The sequence below is a fragment of the Pongo pygmaeus genome, chromosome 10, assembly GCF_028885625.2.
Source record: "Pongo pygmaeus isolate AG05252 chromosome 10, NHGRI_mPonPyg2-v2.0_pri, whole genome shotgun sequence".
Taxonomy (NCBI): domain Eukaryota; kingdom Metazoa; phylum Chordata; class Mammalia; order Primates; family Hominidae; genus Pongo; species Pongo pygmaeus.
In genome coordinates this window covers 11,520,323-11,538,426 of record NC_072383.2, presented here as the reverse complement: position 1 = coordinate 11,538,426, position 18,104 = coordinate 11,520,323, and the positions used below count along the sequence as shown (strand labels likewise).

Here is an 18,104-nt window from a genome sequence, read left to right as displayed (position 1 = left end):
TAAAAGTAATCATTTTTGTTTGGAGCATTGGCAAGCAATATTTTAGCCTCACATATTATTTCAAAAAAATCTAAATTATTTAATTTTATATGCAAATGACAGGTAATTGCAACTTGTGGAGAAAAAGGTGTGTGAGTCTTTAAAAGCAAGATAGATTATAAACTTGAATGGGTAAAAGATATATACAATGTGGATAGAAAATCTAATTAAAAACTAAAGTCACAGCAGGAAAAAGATAGCCTCATAGCTTCAAAGCCAAGTTTTTTTTTTTTTTTTTTTAATGGAATCTCGCTCTGTCACCCAGGCTGGAGTGCAGTGGTGTGATCTTGGCTCACTGCCACCTCCACCTCCTGGGTTCAAGCAACTCTCCTATCTCAGCCTCCTGAGTAGCTGTGACTACAGGCACACACCACCACACACGGCTAATTTTTGTATTTTTAGTAGAGACGGGGTTTCACCATATTGGTCAGGCTGGTCTCGAACTCCTGACCTCAGGTGATCCACCCGCCTTGGCCTCCCAAAGTGCTGGGATTACAGGCATGAGACACTGTGCCCGGCCCCAAGCATTTTTTTTAAATGAAAAAAAGTGGTATATTTTTGTTATTAGAAGTCTTGTTGATAACAAGGGAAATACGATGATTATGTGAGAAAAGGAAGATTTGTAGCGTGAAATAAAATAATCTTTAAATGGAAACTGGAAACACATGATTTAATGCTGATGTCAATTTAAAACCCCAAATAATAAACATTTTGATGTTTCTAGGCACTTGCTAATTTTGCTAAATTCTAGTACATGCAATATGCATTTTCAGAGAGGCAGAAACCAATATTTCTACCGTGTTATGTAACAGAACTAAAATTATAGAGGTTTATGTCTTAATTCACAATTATACTCATATTGCTACTACAAAAAGATCATAATTACATTCTGAGGATGATTGTGTTTGTGTTTATTTATGTGACATGCATTTTGTTGCAATCTGATCACTGGATTTCTTAGAGGAAAATATAGAAACAATGTTAACCAGCAAGGCACAGAAAGCAAAGTGATGTTGTTTACAGAATGTTGCAGGCTTATTGTAAATTTTAGACAAGCATATATATACATAGTGCTGCTTTGACTGTGATAATCTAAGATTAGATAAGGTAACAAACTACAGATTGTAAATAAGGTTAAGGGTGGGAAAATTTACTAAAAAATTTTGAATATGATGGCGTAGATTAAAACACTGTACAGAAGCTGTATAGTGAAATTTTTTAACAACAAAGAATTCCTTTTAGAATTTACTTTTGATATATTCTTTATATTGTGCTAGATTACAGAAACAAAAATGTGCTATTAAATACTGATAAATACATGCTTGTAAATTAATCTTGATGAAGCTATAGGTGAGGGCATGACTCCACAGCTGTGCCCTGGAGCCGGAAATGATGTTAGAATTATTAATACTTCCCCCTCCACATATGCATAAAATGAAATTGTAAGTACATCTGGGCTATATGGTATCATGTATTAATAACAATGATGTTGATGATAGTTTTAATGATAATACAACTTTTTTTTAGTAATTTGCATTTTACGAAATAAAATGTACATGTTATTTTGATCACTAATTTAGCATTTTGTCAAAGATTATAAGTATAATTTTCTTGCCTTGATAAAAGGTAATGTGCAAATCAAGCTGAATATATTTTAGATTTAGATACTGAGTTTATTTTAAAGATATTCTTTTATATAAATGACTTAACCTTGTATTCTTTACAAGATAACACAAAATACTATTTATATTTTTGTGTCAGTAAACTTTTCTTTGGTAAGCAGTTGATCCAACTCATGAGCAACCTTAGTGGTAAATGAATACATGTCTAATTAAGAGCAATACATGTCTAACACTTAGTAGGCAGCAACCCCAGGGAGATGGGACTACAAGGAACAGGGCCCCATTCTTCACAATAGAAGCAAAACAAAAATGTAGTAAGAGCAGCCCGGGACATATTCTTGTTATTGCAATTGATGTATTGTAATCTGTTTTTTTTTTTTTTTTTTGAGACAGAGTCTTGCTCTGTCATCCAGGCTGGAGTACAGTGGGGCGATCTTGGCTCACGGCAACCTCCGCCTCCCAGGTTCAAGTGATTCTCCTGCTTCAGCTTCCTGAGTAGCTGGGATTACAGGTGGTGTATGCTACCATGCCTGGCTAATTTCTGTATTTTTAGTAGAGACGGGGTTTCACCATGTTAGCCAGGCTGGTCTCGAACTCCTGACCTCAGGTGATCCACCCACCTCGGCCTCTCAAAGTATTGGGATTACAGGCATTGAGCCACTGTGCCTGGCCAGTAATCTGCATATTTGAATGGCAAATGAGAGCAAGCTCTGCACCTCCACTTTCTCCCAAACAAGGCCTTTGTGGGAATTTAGCAGCCACCAAGCCACAATCCAAGAGCCATTCCCAACACATGCACTGCCACATGCAACATGGAGAAGAAAGACTGATGGGATTATGACCTACCCCGGGACCCAGCTGTTGGGGAAAGAGGGAGATTATCACTCATTTTTACAGACTCCCACTCATCTCACTTGTCAAATAAACGTTCATTTCAAGATTCTGGGTGTAATCATTGTGGTTATTTCAATGCATACAGTCGGGCAATTTATAGGACAGGAACAAATAACCTGTTTCTACTGCTGAAATTGGCTTATCTCCAACCCATAGCTCTAGTTCTGAAGGCAAATAAGACACAAATCAAGTATACCAAGGCATGTTTTCTTAAACCGTACTGAATGTATACATCAGGTAGAAACCCATACCTATACTGATTTCCAAGAAAGAGGAGCACCAATTTCCTCACTGTCTCGGGTGATTTATCTGCTAGGTCTTAGTAGGTGGCTTTTTCTAGCAACATCTTGATTAGACAGCATCTTCTCTGAGCCAGAGTCATGCTTTAAGGGAGGTTTTTTTTTTAAAAAAAAAAAAAACTCTTATTTTAGTTTCAGGGGTAAATGTGCAGGTTTGTTATACAAGTAAACTCGTGTCATGGGAGTTTGTTGTACAGATTATTTTGTCACCCAGGTACTAAGCCTATTACCCAATAGTTATTTTAGGGAGTGTTTGCATATTTGCATGGTCGTTTTTCTTTCATTCTAGACACTGGATGATATTTTATCTAGAGTAGGACATACATTAATTATGTAGATTTAAAAAATTGTGATTACTAACTTGGACTTTGAATACAACTCATAGTATACGGGACTTGTGGTTTTTATACTTGTTATTGAATCTTTTATTTTTAGTTTCTTCAAACTCAGATGTTCTTAATCACTATCTCCTGACTGACTTGTTTCGGTGTTTGTCACAGCTAAACCATGCCTATCAATGGAGTCTTCTTCTCAATTAGCCTTTATATGACTTGCAGAGCATTTCTGAAAACATCAGTGATCTCTAGAGCTATCTTGCTTCTTGTGTCACGAAATCTAGTTTTCTAGCCATCTTCATCTCCCTGGGCCAGAAGCAGTTCCTTTTCATGAAGAGAAGTACCAAGCCTCCCCCATCTTGGGTGGCAGACCAACATGTTCCTTTTGATTCTGTATGCTTTCTTGATTGAACTAGAAAGATTACAGAACAGTGTTGGGTTTTTCAGGATTAGAACAGAAATCTTTCATAAGCTCATATATGAATGTAACATTTTCTCTAAGGAGGTACTTTCTTTTCTTGCTCTGATACTTGTTTCACAGTCAAGACTAATTCATTTTCTCCTTTGGTGTGCTGCTAGTGGGAGTGCCAAGTAAGTTAGCACTAATTCATTTAACAAATAGTTATGGAAGACCTACTAATATCCAGGACCTTTATGTTCTGTGAATTGGAAATAGACCAATGAACAACAACAAAAAAAGTTGCTTATGTGGTTGTTAAGAGAGTTGGTGGCCAGTTTGTCAGTCAGCGTCAAAATTGGCTGAATGAGAAACACACTGTCAGAGAACAAAGCAGGCAAAACCCTGTCCTGTCCTTGCAGAATCATAGATTTGCAGCTTTTGGGTAGAAAGATTTTTGCCTGGGTTTGGAAGCCACTGTAAGACATACATCAAGAGCCTCTCAGTGAGTGCCAGCAATGTACTCCAGACCAATTAGGTAAAAAAAATCCCTGGGGGTGGCCCACAGGCATCAATATGTTTTTTTAAAGCTCCCAAGTTAACTCCAATGTGCAGTCAAGGTTGAAAAACATTGTATTAGAGTTACAAAATAATACAAATAAATTATAAAATATATTTTACTGTGGATACATTTTTATGAGACAAATAATTTTACCAAAGGAAGAATTAATGAAAAGGAGAATCTCCCTCCTATTCTCCCTCTTATGATTTTTTGCTATTTTTCCATCGTTTTTTACTACTTTTTTTTCATTTCAGTTGATAAGAGCTTATTCAAAATCAAATAGCCAGGAAGGCATTGGAAACCAAGCTCAAAAGTTCAGTAAAATAGCTCAGATAGAGGAAGACTTTTTGTTTCTTTACATCTGCTTTTACGTAATTGTGTAAAATCATCTCCCTTTTTGTCTATTTCTTTAAGAAATCCTAAAAGCTTCAAGACCTAAGCCAACTGTCATTATCTTCATGAAACTAGAGTTAGTTATTGGCTATAGATTTTATAACACCCTCCTCTGTGTTGTAATTCCATTTTGATCAAACTGTGGTTACATTCAGTAGTAAAAGCACATTTAATGTTGCTTTTTTTCACTACCCTGTGAGCTTTTGGATGCTTCTTTTTATTACACTTAATTCATCTAAAGTAGAATTGGAAATATTATGGAGTTTATTTAATGAAACTAATGAATAATACATATATTATAGAGGTTATTTTTAGATAATTCTTTTAAAATTAAGATATTCAAATCCAAATGGTATTGACTTTCAGTTGAGGAGAAAATTACAAATCAGTGTAAAGAAATCTGTTTGATATTTGCATACCGGACTTCGCCCTTCTAGATGTCCTCACACATGGGAAATTGCTCTCAGTGCCAATGATGAGTGGGCACATTTACTACATTTACTATTTAATTTGTAAGTCAGTAGCTGATTAAAAATAATGTTACAGTTTTTTGTTAATTGAGATATGTGAGACTGGATCTTCTTGCACATATTTCAGGCCTGCTAGTGAGATGAATATAAAAAAAACAGAAAGATCTTTTGTGAAGATAAGTGAGATGGCATCAAATGGAAGATCATTCTGAGTTACTCTGAACATTTTAAATATAAATCTGAAAATCATCAAGTTGGATATTATTCTGCAAGTTTTGACAGCAAAAGTATCAGTGAAACATAGGATTAGCTTTCTGGATTTGTTTCTACAGAAATGCCACCTGGAATTGGAAATACCTTTCTGATAGTAATGATGGGAGAATTCATAATCTGAATGCTAGGGAATGGGTTCATTGTACTAGTTAACTGCATTGACTGGTTAGGAGTCAAATGATCTTATTAGCCGACTGCATCCTCACCAGCCTGGCTGTCTCCACAATCAGTCAACTTTGGATAATACTACTTGATTCATTTGTAACAGCATTATGGCCACATCTATATGCCTTCAATAAACTAATAAAATTTATTAATATTTTTTGGGCACTGACCAATCACTTAGTTACCTGGCTTGCTGCCTTAGTGTTTTCTACTTTTTTAAAATAGCCAGTTTTTCCCACCCATGCTTCATCTGGCTGAGATGGAGAATTAGCAGAACGCTACTTGAACTCCCACTGGGGTCTTTGTTCTTACTGTTTTTCAACCTTGCATTAACAGGTGGACTTAGTGACTTGTGGATTAACAGCTACACAACTTATGAAAGAAACTCAACTTGGTCTTTAGATGTAAGTAAAATTCTATATTATAACCTCTGGATTCTTGTCAGTTTGATCTATTTAATTTCCTTTCTTCTGTCCCTGATCTCACTGCTCCTTTTAATTCTGTCCTTGATGAAACATATCAGGAATTTGCAGCTCAACACCATGGGCCTGAGGGACCTCAGAATGAAGGCCCATAAGAGGGCCATGAAAATGAAAATGGAAATGATGGTGTCTTTTCTCCTCTTCTTTTTGGTTCACTTTGCTTCTCTCCTACTACCAGGTTGGATTTTCCTTATACAGCAGAAATAGAAGGCCAATTTTTTTGCCTTGTTAACATCAATTATTTTTCCTTCAAACCACTCATTTGTCCTAATTTTGGAAAACTGCAAGCTGAGACAGACTGCTGTGGGACTACTGTGGCATCTTAAGTGCCACCTAAAAAGAGTGAAACCTTAGTTTTGTAGACTTTTCTGGATTTTTCTATATTCCAGGGGAATTAATGAGAACACATTGAAGATGTATTTTAGCATGTGTTTTTCACCCAGATTATTTTAAGGTATAATTAAGCATCACAAAATTTCCCTAGAATGGCCTATAAATGAACAATTTACTCATAAAGTCAGACAATGTAATACTGAATTTTTTTAAAAAAGTAAGTATCATTGTCATTTTAATATTTGCTAGTAACTAGGAAATATTTGAGACTTAATATAAATGTAAAATATATAATGCAACATGTATTAATTTTATATGTGCTGGCAAATATATGATTACATTCATATATGAGGAAAAAAAACAGTAGTATTTGGAAATGGTTCTAAATACCATTAGAACCTAATACTTACTCCAATCTGGGGTAGGTGGAATATTTTTATAACATTAAGTAAAATACATTAAGAACTAAAAATATTGAAAGCATATAATCTCATAACAATAGATGTGACTTTTAAAACAAAATAGCATTCTCTCATTAGGACTCCAGCTAGGAATTCAACCTATCCTACCTTTGTAGGATAAGTGCAAAATCAATTGAATTTCTAAAAAGAAGTTGAATACTTATCCCTATGTCCATAATGATGCTCATATTTTTACTTTATAGGATCAAAACCACACTTTGACACAGGATCTCTGTGTGTGTGCACATGTGTAATGATATATTTTTGTCATACCATGAATACTAGTGTGCTACATCAGAGAAAACTAACACAACCAACTAACTCACTAGGAATAAGAACATAAAGGAAAATTTATAAGAGAATGTCACATATTTGCATAAATTTTAGGCATGTTTGTATTTGTGTATAGTTCTAGGTTGACTTTTACAATAAAATAATTTAAAGTAACTGAAAATGTATATAATATATAATCTTAAGGCCAGTCCAGGCCTATACAGACATTTAGATTTTTAAAATTCCATTCATTGTTAGATACTGTATAATAAATTTCCTAATGATTATCATGGACATTATCTTGCTTTAGAAAGGGCAACATTAAAATCACACTGGCTATATTTAGGTTCAGATACTGAGGATAATTTGGTTTGGAATTACTACTTTCAGTAAACAAGTTAAATTCCTTTCCCCTTCCCCTTCCCCTTCTCCTTCCCTCCCCTCTCCTCCCTCCCCTCCCCTTGACCCTCCCCATCGCCACTCCTTCCCCTCGCTCTCCCCTCCCCTTCCCTTCCCTTCTTTACTTTTTGAGAGGGAGTTTTGCTCTTGTTGCCCAGGCTGGAGTGCAATGGCGCAATCTTGGCTCACTGCAACCTCTGCTTCCTGGGTTCAAGCAATTCTCCTGCCTCAGCCTCCCAAGTAGCTGGGATTATAGGCATGCGCCACCATGCCTGTCTAATTTTTTTGTATTTTTAGTAGAGACAGGGTTTCTCCATTTTGGTCAGGTTGGTCTCGAACTCCCAACCTCAGATTACCTGCCTGCCTTGGCCTCCCAAAGTGCTGGGATTACAGGGGTGAGCCACTGCATCCAGCCTAAACTTTTCTTTAATGATCAAAATTCAAAAAATTTAAACAACCATACACAACCCTTGCTTCTAGTGAGTGGGACTTAGAAGTAAATGTCTCCATTAGGATTAAGTCTTCACATCTCACGTACTACCCTTGGAGAGATAAAACCATATGGAGCAGAGACCTATTCCAGATAATAAAAGCACAGAAAATGACTATTAAACGATGAAGGCTGGGAGACAGTCTGGGACTGTGACTACCACTGTATTGCATTCTCCCTATTACAATGGCATTTTGAGATTAAGCTCTGCACCATCATTTTCCATAATAAAAGCCTGGGTTGGAGATGCAAGCCACGATCCAAGAAAACCACGACTCTTACATCCAAAGCTAGTTTCAGGCAATCTGGAGAGAACTGTATCCTATCCTGGGCACAAATAATTGGGAAAAGAAAATGACTTTTTTTTTGCCAATTGCTTTCCCCTAAAGTAAGTTTACAGTCTTGATGTCATGAGAGTTTTTGAGTTTCCTGCCCCCGCACCCCCACCCAGTTTGGTCACACAGTTGATTTATAGAAGAGTTGCCAATAACCTGAATAACCTGTTTCTAATGCCAAAAACAGCTGACGCCTGAGCCCTGCCTTAGGCCTAGAACTTAAGATGAGAAGATATTTTGGGTGTGCAAGCCATGTTGTCCTTAGCTTTACTCAAAGAAAACATCCTAGTGAAAATATGCATGGATCAATACATATTTCAGAGGGCATGATAGTCTCTGTGGAATCTCTGATAGTTCATATAGTTTGCTGCTGCCCTTAATCTCATGTCCTTTGAGCTGGAGACTTCCTTAATTAAAATACAGAAACAAGGAGGCCATCTGCAAAACCCATACTTCCAGTCCACTCATCTGTTACATTGCTTAATGCTGTGTGCAAGACCTAGGCCCTGAGCTAGATGATTGCCAAGAATAAATCTTCATTTAGAAAATTGATGAGATGGTTGGTTTGATAAATTCAGAAAAATGTTAGGCAATATTTTTTTGGGAAGGTTATTTGTAGAAGAAATCCCAGGTGACAGATAAACTATTTTCAATTTTAGCTATTTTGAGAGGCACCAGTGTAGATGCAGCTTCAGAAGACAAAGGCATTATCCTGACTTGTATATTGCCACCTCTATTCCTTAGCCCCATGTTTAATAAATGAATCAGTTCTGGAAATAAGTTAGCTTCCCTTTTATGCAGATATAACTTGGCCCCTGAACTTTGAAGCTTCTATTAATTATTTTCCTTTTAGACTTCAGTCTGAGATACTTTCACAGTTTTCAAAAACCAATTAAAAAGTGAAAATGATCTCTTGAACAACAGTCCTTTTTTTACTTTAAACATCTCGTATCTTTGGCTTTTTTTTTTGAGACAAGGTCTTGCTCCGCAGCCCTGGCTGGAGTACAGTGGCATGATTACAGCTGTTTTTTTTTTTTTTTTTTTAATCTGCTGAACATAATCTCTAATTCTCTGCCAATGATCTTAGAGCCAAGACATTCTAGTTACAATATTTCATTATTTGGCGATGTGACTGTTTTTCTCCCTCTTTTTGGTTGATGAAAAGTTGTACCCAACTTCCCTCACTAATAATATGAATGATCTCCATTTCTCTTTATCGTTTATTGATGCATGCCACTATTTTACAGTGGCTAAGTCCATATGCTTGGTGTTGAAAGCTATGAAGATGGTGAAGATTTTGTAATGTTCATTGCAGATCCCTAATCAGGATAGAAACTGGCAGGGATGTCCTGCAATTAAGCTACTAAGACTTCCATAGTTTCTTTTCATTTGTAGTAGGCTCTTGGGAAGGTCCTCAGGCCTTTTAGTTGTCCCAAGAGCATTGCTGAAATTTATATTTGTGGAGAGTAGAGGTAGGGGGAGGTTTACTTAAATTTTGAAAAGATTCATGACTTGACCTGGTGGTAATCCTGCTGAGCAAATCCTATTAAGTTTAGCTTGTTCAGGCTGCTATAAAAAATACCATAAAATAGGTGCTTATAAACAACAGAGATTTATTTCTCACAGTTCTAGAAGCTGGGAAGTCCAAGATCCAGGCATTCACAAATTTGATATCTGGTGAGGGTTCATTTCCTTGTTCATAGATGACTTTTCCCTATAACCTTACATGGCAAAAGGGGTAAGGGAATTATTTTGGGGTCTCCTTTATAAGGGCACTAATCCCATTCATGAGGGTTTCATCTTTATGACCTGATCACCTCCCAAAGGCCCCATCTCCTAAGATCATCACTTTGGGGGTTAGAATGCCAATATGTTAATTTTTGGGGGGCACGTTCAGACCACAGTACAAGTGTTAAAACTGCAAGAATTCCCACACTCAAGGTAACCCAAGTAATAAACTAATATGAATCAATCCAACCCAATTGTTGGGAATTCTCATAGTTCTTGCAGAGGTTCTTTCCTTGGTCCATTTTCTTGGAACTTCCCAAGTCATCTTTAGACTACTTCCCATGCTCAAACTTCCAAGTATTAGGATATTCCTTTCCCTCATCTTTTATCCCTATATTCCTCAACTTTCATCCTACCCCTTTATGCTTCTACATTTAACTTTATTTTCTTCCTGACTCTATCAAAAGCTATTGATGTCCTGCCAGAAAGATCTCCGATTAAAAGCAAACTGCAAAATTTTCTAACAAAATTTAGTTAGGGATCCTCAGGACAGGAAGAGACATGGCTTCAAAATCTAAGATTGTCTGATCTCTACTCTGGGTAGCGAAGGAAAGTGTTTCCCTTCCATCCTGAGGACAATGTTCTTTCCTCTTTCTCCCTTTGCTCCCATACCCCTCAATCCCACCACCCTCTAATAAAATAAGCCAATAGGTTTAAGGCTGCAGAGAGTAAAAAATACTTGAACTTACATATCAAATCATGTTAAATATTTATATTTTAGTATGAAAGACCCTCAGTAGTTACGTTAAAAAAAAACCATTACCCAGGTAATATTTCTGTCCAGAAATTTGAGAAACATAATTATTTGTAATTATCTACACATTTAAGAAAATTGAACTCCTTATGAAATATATCTTTAGGAATTATTGGAGATTCATTTGAGGTCTGGTTGGTTATCATGACCTTAGGAATTTACTTAACCTCTCTAAATCCCGGTTTGCTTCTCTGAAAAATGATAAAAATGTTTTCCTCACAGGGTATATGTGAGAATTACGGAGCTCATGTATATAAATAATTTTTCATAGTTCCTGGTATTAAAAACTCAATGTATTTTAAAAATGATGCTGATGGTAATGATATGCTATTTGTCAAGTCATCACATGTATTTTTACCCAGAATTAAAAGAAAAAAAACTTTTCCCCTATCCCTTACGTTACATATGTTGCTATGTTCACTGTTTTCTTTTTATAGTTAAAATAAGCTTTAACACATCGTTTCCCATTTTTTTTTGCCAGCTACATTTCTTTTTATCTTTATTGATAATAATTATACCACCTATATCTCTGCTTTTTCATGCTTGAGGGATCTCTGGATCAATCAACGTGCATGATGGTCTGAAAAAGCCCAATTTATGGGCAATAAAGTGAATCATCTTATTATCAGGGACAAATGTATCTGTTTCCTTTATTGACTGCTGACTATGTAGAGCATACCAACCAAATTGCCATTCATCTATCCATTCATTCAACAATATTTATTAGCTATTCTGCACTGGGCAATGCTCCAGGCTTGGGGATAGAACAGTGAACAAACAAAATCCTTAGCCTAATGGATATTACCTGGAAGTGTGCCAGAAAGAATAAACTCACTTGTGAATTACAACAATAAGTGGTTTATTCAGGTCAAAATCTTGTTTTGTCTCCTGGGAATTTCACTGAATTGCATCATGTAGGAGGCAAACTATACCTCAAGAATTAAGAGCAATTGTGAATAAATGATAAACCACAGAGCTTACATTTACCTCCTAATACATTTAACTCCTAATATATATATACATATATAACACACATATATTAGGAGGTAAATGTAAGCTGTAACTTTATGCATATATAGTATGTAAGTAGTAACTATACATATATACTTATATACTGTATACATATATAGCAAGTAGTAACTACACATATATACATATATAGTTACTACTTACATTTATATATGTGTATGTATATATATATGTATACATACAGTACACACACATACTGTTACTACAGGGTGTAAAATTGAATAGGATATAGTGTCTTCCCTCACAGAGCTGCCAATTATGTTGGAGGATGTAATAAATACAAAGTCTGTTTCATCATCTTCAGTTTAACAAATGACTGATGTGAGGAAAAAAGTTGTAGGAATATGTTCACGTAGTCACCCAAATGGAGCATCCTACTCTGTCACCATTTCAGGATTAAGACTAGACAGTCTTTTGTGTAACAAATTGGGACATCAGTGCTCTGGGAAAGAGTGATGTCCACCATTCTAAATCCCTTGGTATTACTATTTCATTGATTAAACTACACTTCTGGTATTTTAGACTAAAATGTTTTGGCTTATTGCATTCTAGGAAACTCGACTTGGTTATATAAAACAGTTGATGCACGATTAGGGAAAAATAAGGCAACCTATGAAAATGGCCTTATGGATTAAAAGAAGTGAGCTCCTATATGGTCAGTGGAATCGAGGAAAAATTTAATGGAAAAAGCACCATCTAAGCTTAGCTTTAAAACACAGAGTATCTTCAGGTAGAAAAGGCTATAGGAGAATGTGCCCAAATGGAGTTTGGCTGGAGACAAAGAATAAAGACTAGAAAGAACAATTACCCAAGGCCAGACATGGTGTTGGAGGGAGCAAGATGCTTACTATTTAAAGCCATAGAACACTGTTTGCCGGACACAATGAGTGGAATATAGAACACGGCAACTAGTTTAAAACTTTACCCCTCTTAGTGGTTTATTAGTTAATTTTTTCCTGAAAAAAATGTGTATACTACTTTTTCTGCACTTTTCTATATCAGATCTTGATTTAAAACTTTACCACTCTTAGTGATTTATTATTATAGTTTTTTATCTAAAAAAATGTGTATACTACTTTTTCTGCATTTTTCTATATCAGATCTTGATTGGCTCACAACCATTACACACACACATCTCTCTTCTTTCCCATCCTCCCAGTGTTATAGAATCATTTGTTGCAAAATCAGTATTCAGTATTTACATAATTATGGCTGACTTTACATGACTAGTATTATTCACAGTTGAGGTATACACTGTATACAGTGTAGTTTTAAAATTTTTATTTTTCTCAGGGTTCAAAATTACATGTTCTGTTTTCTTAATTTTGAAAAGTATGCGATCACTAATTTATCCCCACACTCTTTGGAAAACGTAGGCTCTCTAGGCTGTATTCAAATACACCAAGTACTCTCTCAGTTTTTATTTTTTGAAATATTCTACCTGAGCTCTCCATCTTTAGGCATTTCCTGTTGACTTCATACTGTTCTCCCCTACCACTCTCCCTCTTTAATATATTACCGTTTTAGAAACTTTATGGCTACCCTGTAAGTAATAAAAATGTCTTTCCCTACTCAACAACAGACAGTACCTTTCAAGTTCCCACTTTATAAGGACATAACCACCATTCCATTTACTTCCCCCGCCCTCCTTCAACATTCCCACTTGTATTTCCGGCTGTATTTTTAAAACATGGTAAATAACATTTGCACTCCACTTTGTATAATTATGCCCTTAAACAATAAAAACCATAAACGACATTTGTATTTTACGATTATTTAAACGTTATTCAGTGAACAGCCAAGCTTTGTGCTACTATGGGATTTCCTTTTCTGCGGTTCCAAGTCTTGATCCACGTCCTGCCAGAGAAGCACTGAAATAGAGCCCATTTTCTTACACTCTCGCCATTAGTTCAAAAGCTTGCAGCATTCTATGTCTGGTACTTGGAGGATGCTTTTCCTGCACAGTTTTGCTTTTTTTCACTTAAAGTTTCTGATTATTATTGTTTTCTCTTGTGGGATGAAGAAGTATGTACCTTCTATATCACAGCCTTAATACCTTCAGCTTCTTATTCATTCAAATCTTGCTTACAATCCAGTCCCAGTATTCCCGGTTTACTGATTTTCTTTTTCCTGAAAATTTTAGCCGTCTGTTTTGTTTTGAAATAATGCACCCTCTGCGCTTTGTCACATTCTGAAATTCGTCACGTGTTTTAGGATGCACACTTTCTTAGATCTTTTCGAGGGTCTTAACTGCAGTTCTGTTTCCGGAATCGCGTATTTTCTCTTTCTAGGGATTGTGGGTTCCTGGCCGTCCCCTAGAGGAGCTCCGCTGGTAGCTAAGACGGCAGCCACGAAGAGCGCCTGAGCACTCTCGCGAGACTGTGGGGCTCGCCATTCGCAGCTCCGCCGCGCCGCAACGGACCCTGGGAGTCGGCCATCATGCTGGCCCCTGAGGCCGTTAGCTTAGTCATGGCTCTAAAAGTGTACCTGCAATCGGATGTTGAGGATCACCGAGCCCGCGACGTAGAAGTACGGGAAGTTCATGCGCAGCTGCCAGGCCAGCTCGAAGAAGGCGAGCAGGGTGCGGGACAGCCCCTTGCAGAAGACGCCGTACGAGGTGGGGGCCGCGGCGGGGCTTGAGGCCCTGACGGCCAAGGAAGACGGAGCCGCCGTGGGGGCCATGGGCCAGGTGTCGCCGCCCGCCCAGCGTCTGTAGCGAGGGTTGCCGCAGGGCCCGCGGACCCCCTAGCGACGGCTGGGACCGGCGGGACGGTGAGCAAACCGGCCCTGCGGCTCACACTCAAGCTTGCCTCCGCCGCCGCTCCGTCCAGTGCGGCGCGTAGCCCCAGGCGCCGCTGGCGCTCCGCCCCTTCCTGTCTGCTGCTCGCTGTGGCATTTACCATTTCGAGCTCAACTGATGGTAGGTAGCTCTGGAATAGGATGTGTTATATAGCATGTACGAACATCCATGCAGATAGTTCCACTTTAAAATGAAAAAAGCTAAGCGAGATGTAACTTGCTGTAGGGCACAAAATTTGTAAGGGCCAAAGCCAGATTAAAACTTTAGTTTGTCTGCTGTGTTATGTGGGATGTTAGGAGTCTTACCCTTTTGATTTCATAACATTAATATTAGGGCAAGATGATTCCTACGCCAATAAAGGCGCGAGGTCTCTGTATTCATAATATACCATAGACATAAAGGATCACAATCTTAGTCTTTGGATTTTTCTACTTATTAGGAATATTCAAATTGCAAGTGACAGAAATGATAAACATTCAAGCAAAAAACTAGTGGACACACACGCGTATATACATAAGGACATACATACAAAATCATATTCCCATCCATGTAAACCCTTAAAAAGTTCAGATTAGCTATGGAAGCTTCAGCCATTTCTGCATGGAGATGCATCTGTGAAACCTGTGGCTAGGCTCCAGGGGCTGGAATACTATGTACTTCCAAACTTTTTTTTTTGACATGGAGTCTCACTTTGTCGCCCAGGCTGGAGTGCAGTGGCGCGATCTCGGCTCACTGCAAGCTGCGCCTTTCGGGTTCACGCCATTCTCCTGCCTCAGCCTCCTGAGTAGCTGGGACTACAGGCGCCCGCCACCATGCCCGGCTAATTTTTTGTATTTTTTAGTAGAGACAGGGTTTCACCATGTTAGCCAGGATGGTCTCGATCTCCTGACCTCGTGATCTGCCCGCCTCAGCCTCCTAAAGTGCTGGGATTACAGGCGTCAGCCACCGCGCCCGGCCTGTACTTCCAAACTCTTAATACCGTTAGAGTAACAGCACAGTGAATCTCCAATAGCCACAATACTTTTGTTATTTAAATGATGCACATTTCATTACCTTCACTTATCTCCCATTTTAACTAGAAAGCACTGTATTTTTTAATCGCGCACACCATCTTCATTCATGGATTATTCAAATGTGTGATTTCTGATCATGACGTTAAGGTTACAGTCTTGTTCTGAAAAGCGTTGTTCAGATACCATACATTGCACCGTGCACTGCATGTCTAGCAGCTATTCAGAGCACAGGTACGGTACCCTAGAGTACCTCTGTTTCTATATAGTGTACCGATGATATGACTGGTAGAAATAACATGCCATTGAGAAATTTGTAAAAATTAATTTTGTGTTCCCAGCTAGTATTCTTTTGCTACTTTGCTGCACCAATACCACTCCAGCGAGATAGCACTTAGAGGAATTACTTATGATAGCTTCTAAAATACTGGTATAGAGACTGAAGAGCAATGTAAAATAAATGATCAATTCTGAGAACTGGGAGAAGATATATAGTTTCAGTTCACAAATATAATTTACTCCCTTTGAAAACTAAAAGACTAATATGTAGAGCCATTCAGGGTCACAGGAGTCATTACTTTCCTGGATTTTTCATTTCCAAATATGTAAAGCCATGTGGACTCATTCTCTCTTCTATTCCTCTTTTGTGCCACCCTTTACGCCCTACTTGCTCCATTTCTGGGTAACTCCATGAAAACTTTTATCTTCCACCCTGAGACCGTGGGGAAAATAGCAGCCACCCACTGATAACATGACCAGATTGAGGTCCTATTCCAATGGGACGGGAATAGGCAAAGAACAATCACAAAGCTCCAAATCCTACTCCTTAATGCTCTAGAGCTGAAAAAAGATTTCCTTCTTTCCACCTGAGAGTGGGATAGGAGCAATAATTTAGGTGGTTGTAGTTTTTATCTGCCCTTGATGTTTAGATTTGAGTGCCTAATCCACACTTCTTTTGCTGAGGGTGATATTAGGAGAATTCATGATTAGAATATTCATGATTGGAAATGGCTTGATTGTACAAATTAGAAAATTCATGATTGGAAATGGCTTGATTGTACAGATTAACTGCATTGACTGGCTTAGGCATTGGAGGATTCCTTTAACTGACTTTTCATCAAGTTAGCCAGCTCCAGAATTTATCAGCTGTGTTTAATACTGCTTAATATTTTTATACTTATGTTCACACCACACCATTACTTGTGCTAATGCCAAACTAGAAAAAAAGTACGGTTTCCTTTTGGACACTGATCAGTACTCAACCCTCTGGTTTGCTATCTGCCTGATAATTTTTGGAGGTGGGGGCGGTTCAAGATAGCTAATTTTTCTCAGCCATTTTTCCTCTGGATAAAGTGTAGAATTAATTATGTGAATATTATGATTCTGATGGAGTCCTTGGTTTATTAACATTCCATTGGGAAATAAATGATTTTGAAGTCTGTAATCTTTCTTATTTTCTTTTTATCATGTAGTGTTTTTCAGCTTTTATAGCAGATTTGATTCACTTTATGGTAAACAGCCTGCTGGGCATGATGCTTTTGCAGATAGTAGCAGCCTTCTGCCTTTCTGATCACTCTGATTCTGATTCTTGGGAAGAGCAAGCTGAATCAGACCTCATTGATAATGCTGTGGAAGATTATATTCTTGATATGATGGGAAACCTTGGCTCCTTGAAAGCCTTGACGAAAACTGTTTTTTGTATTAGGAAAAAATAAAATCAAGTAGAAGCCCACATAAAAACTCTTTTTTCTTTTCTTTTCTTTTCTTTTCTTTCTTTCTTTTCTTTCTTCCTTCCTTCCTTCCTTCCTTCCTTCCTTCCTTCCTTCCTTTTCTTTGTTTCTTTCTCTTCCTTCCTTCCTTTTTTTTTTTTGCTATGGCTTTAATATGTACATATAGTTTGACATCATTTTAATTCTCACCAGAACATACTCAGAGCTAAACATATACCCTTATTTCCATATTTCAAGCAAGACTTTTCTTTTTCTCCCCTCCAACCTCTCTTTTAGACAATGAAACACACTTAATAATTGTCAGATTATTATTCTTCATTACAAGGCCAGAGAGGTTGCATGAAAAATCACCTATACATGAATCTATTTTTTAATTGAGACATTTGTAAAGCATGCATGTGGAAGAATATGATATAGCATGCATTTATGCATGCATTTTGAAAACCAGCTTGAGAATTCTACTTCCTTTTAGTCAGTAGTAGACCAAAAGAGAATGTTGCTTCTGCTCTAGCAAAGAGAGTAAACTAGGTAGGCTACAAAGTCATAATTTATTTTGAGCTTGTTAGAACTGAAGTGATAAGGTGAGCAGGTAAACTGAATTTTAGCACTTTGGGAGGCCGAGGTGGGTGGATCACGAGGTCAGGAGATCTAGACCATCCTGGCTAACATGGTGAAACCCCGTCTCTACTAAAAATACAAAAAATTAGCTGTGCGTGGTGGTGGGCGCCTGTAGTCCCAGCTACTCGGGAGGCTGAGGCAGGAGAATGGTGT

At 37.6% G+C, this 18,104-nt stretch overlaps 1 protein-coding gene across 10 annotated transcripts in view; it reads right to left on the bottom strand.

Moving 5' to 3' along the window:
* SMIM10L1 (small integral membrane protein 10 like 1) overlaps window positions 1-15,106 on the bottom strand; it is a 278,859-nt gene extending 263,753 nt beyond the window's left edge. For all 10 annotated transcript variants that reach the window (XR_008493063.2, XM_054445346.2, XM_063672424.1 and 7 more), the window contains exon 1: window positions 14,281-15,106. Coding sequence is in view for 9 of the 10 variants with exons in the window: in XM_054445346.2 (XP_054301321.1) it covers window positions 14,281-14,475 (195 nt within the window). In the remaining variant the exon portion in view is untranslated. The remainder of the gene's footprint in view (window positions 1-14,280) is intronic.
* Between the last annotated feature and the right edge of the window lie 2,998 nt (window positions 15,107-18,104).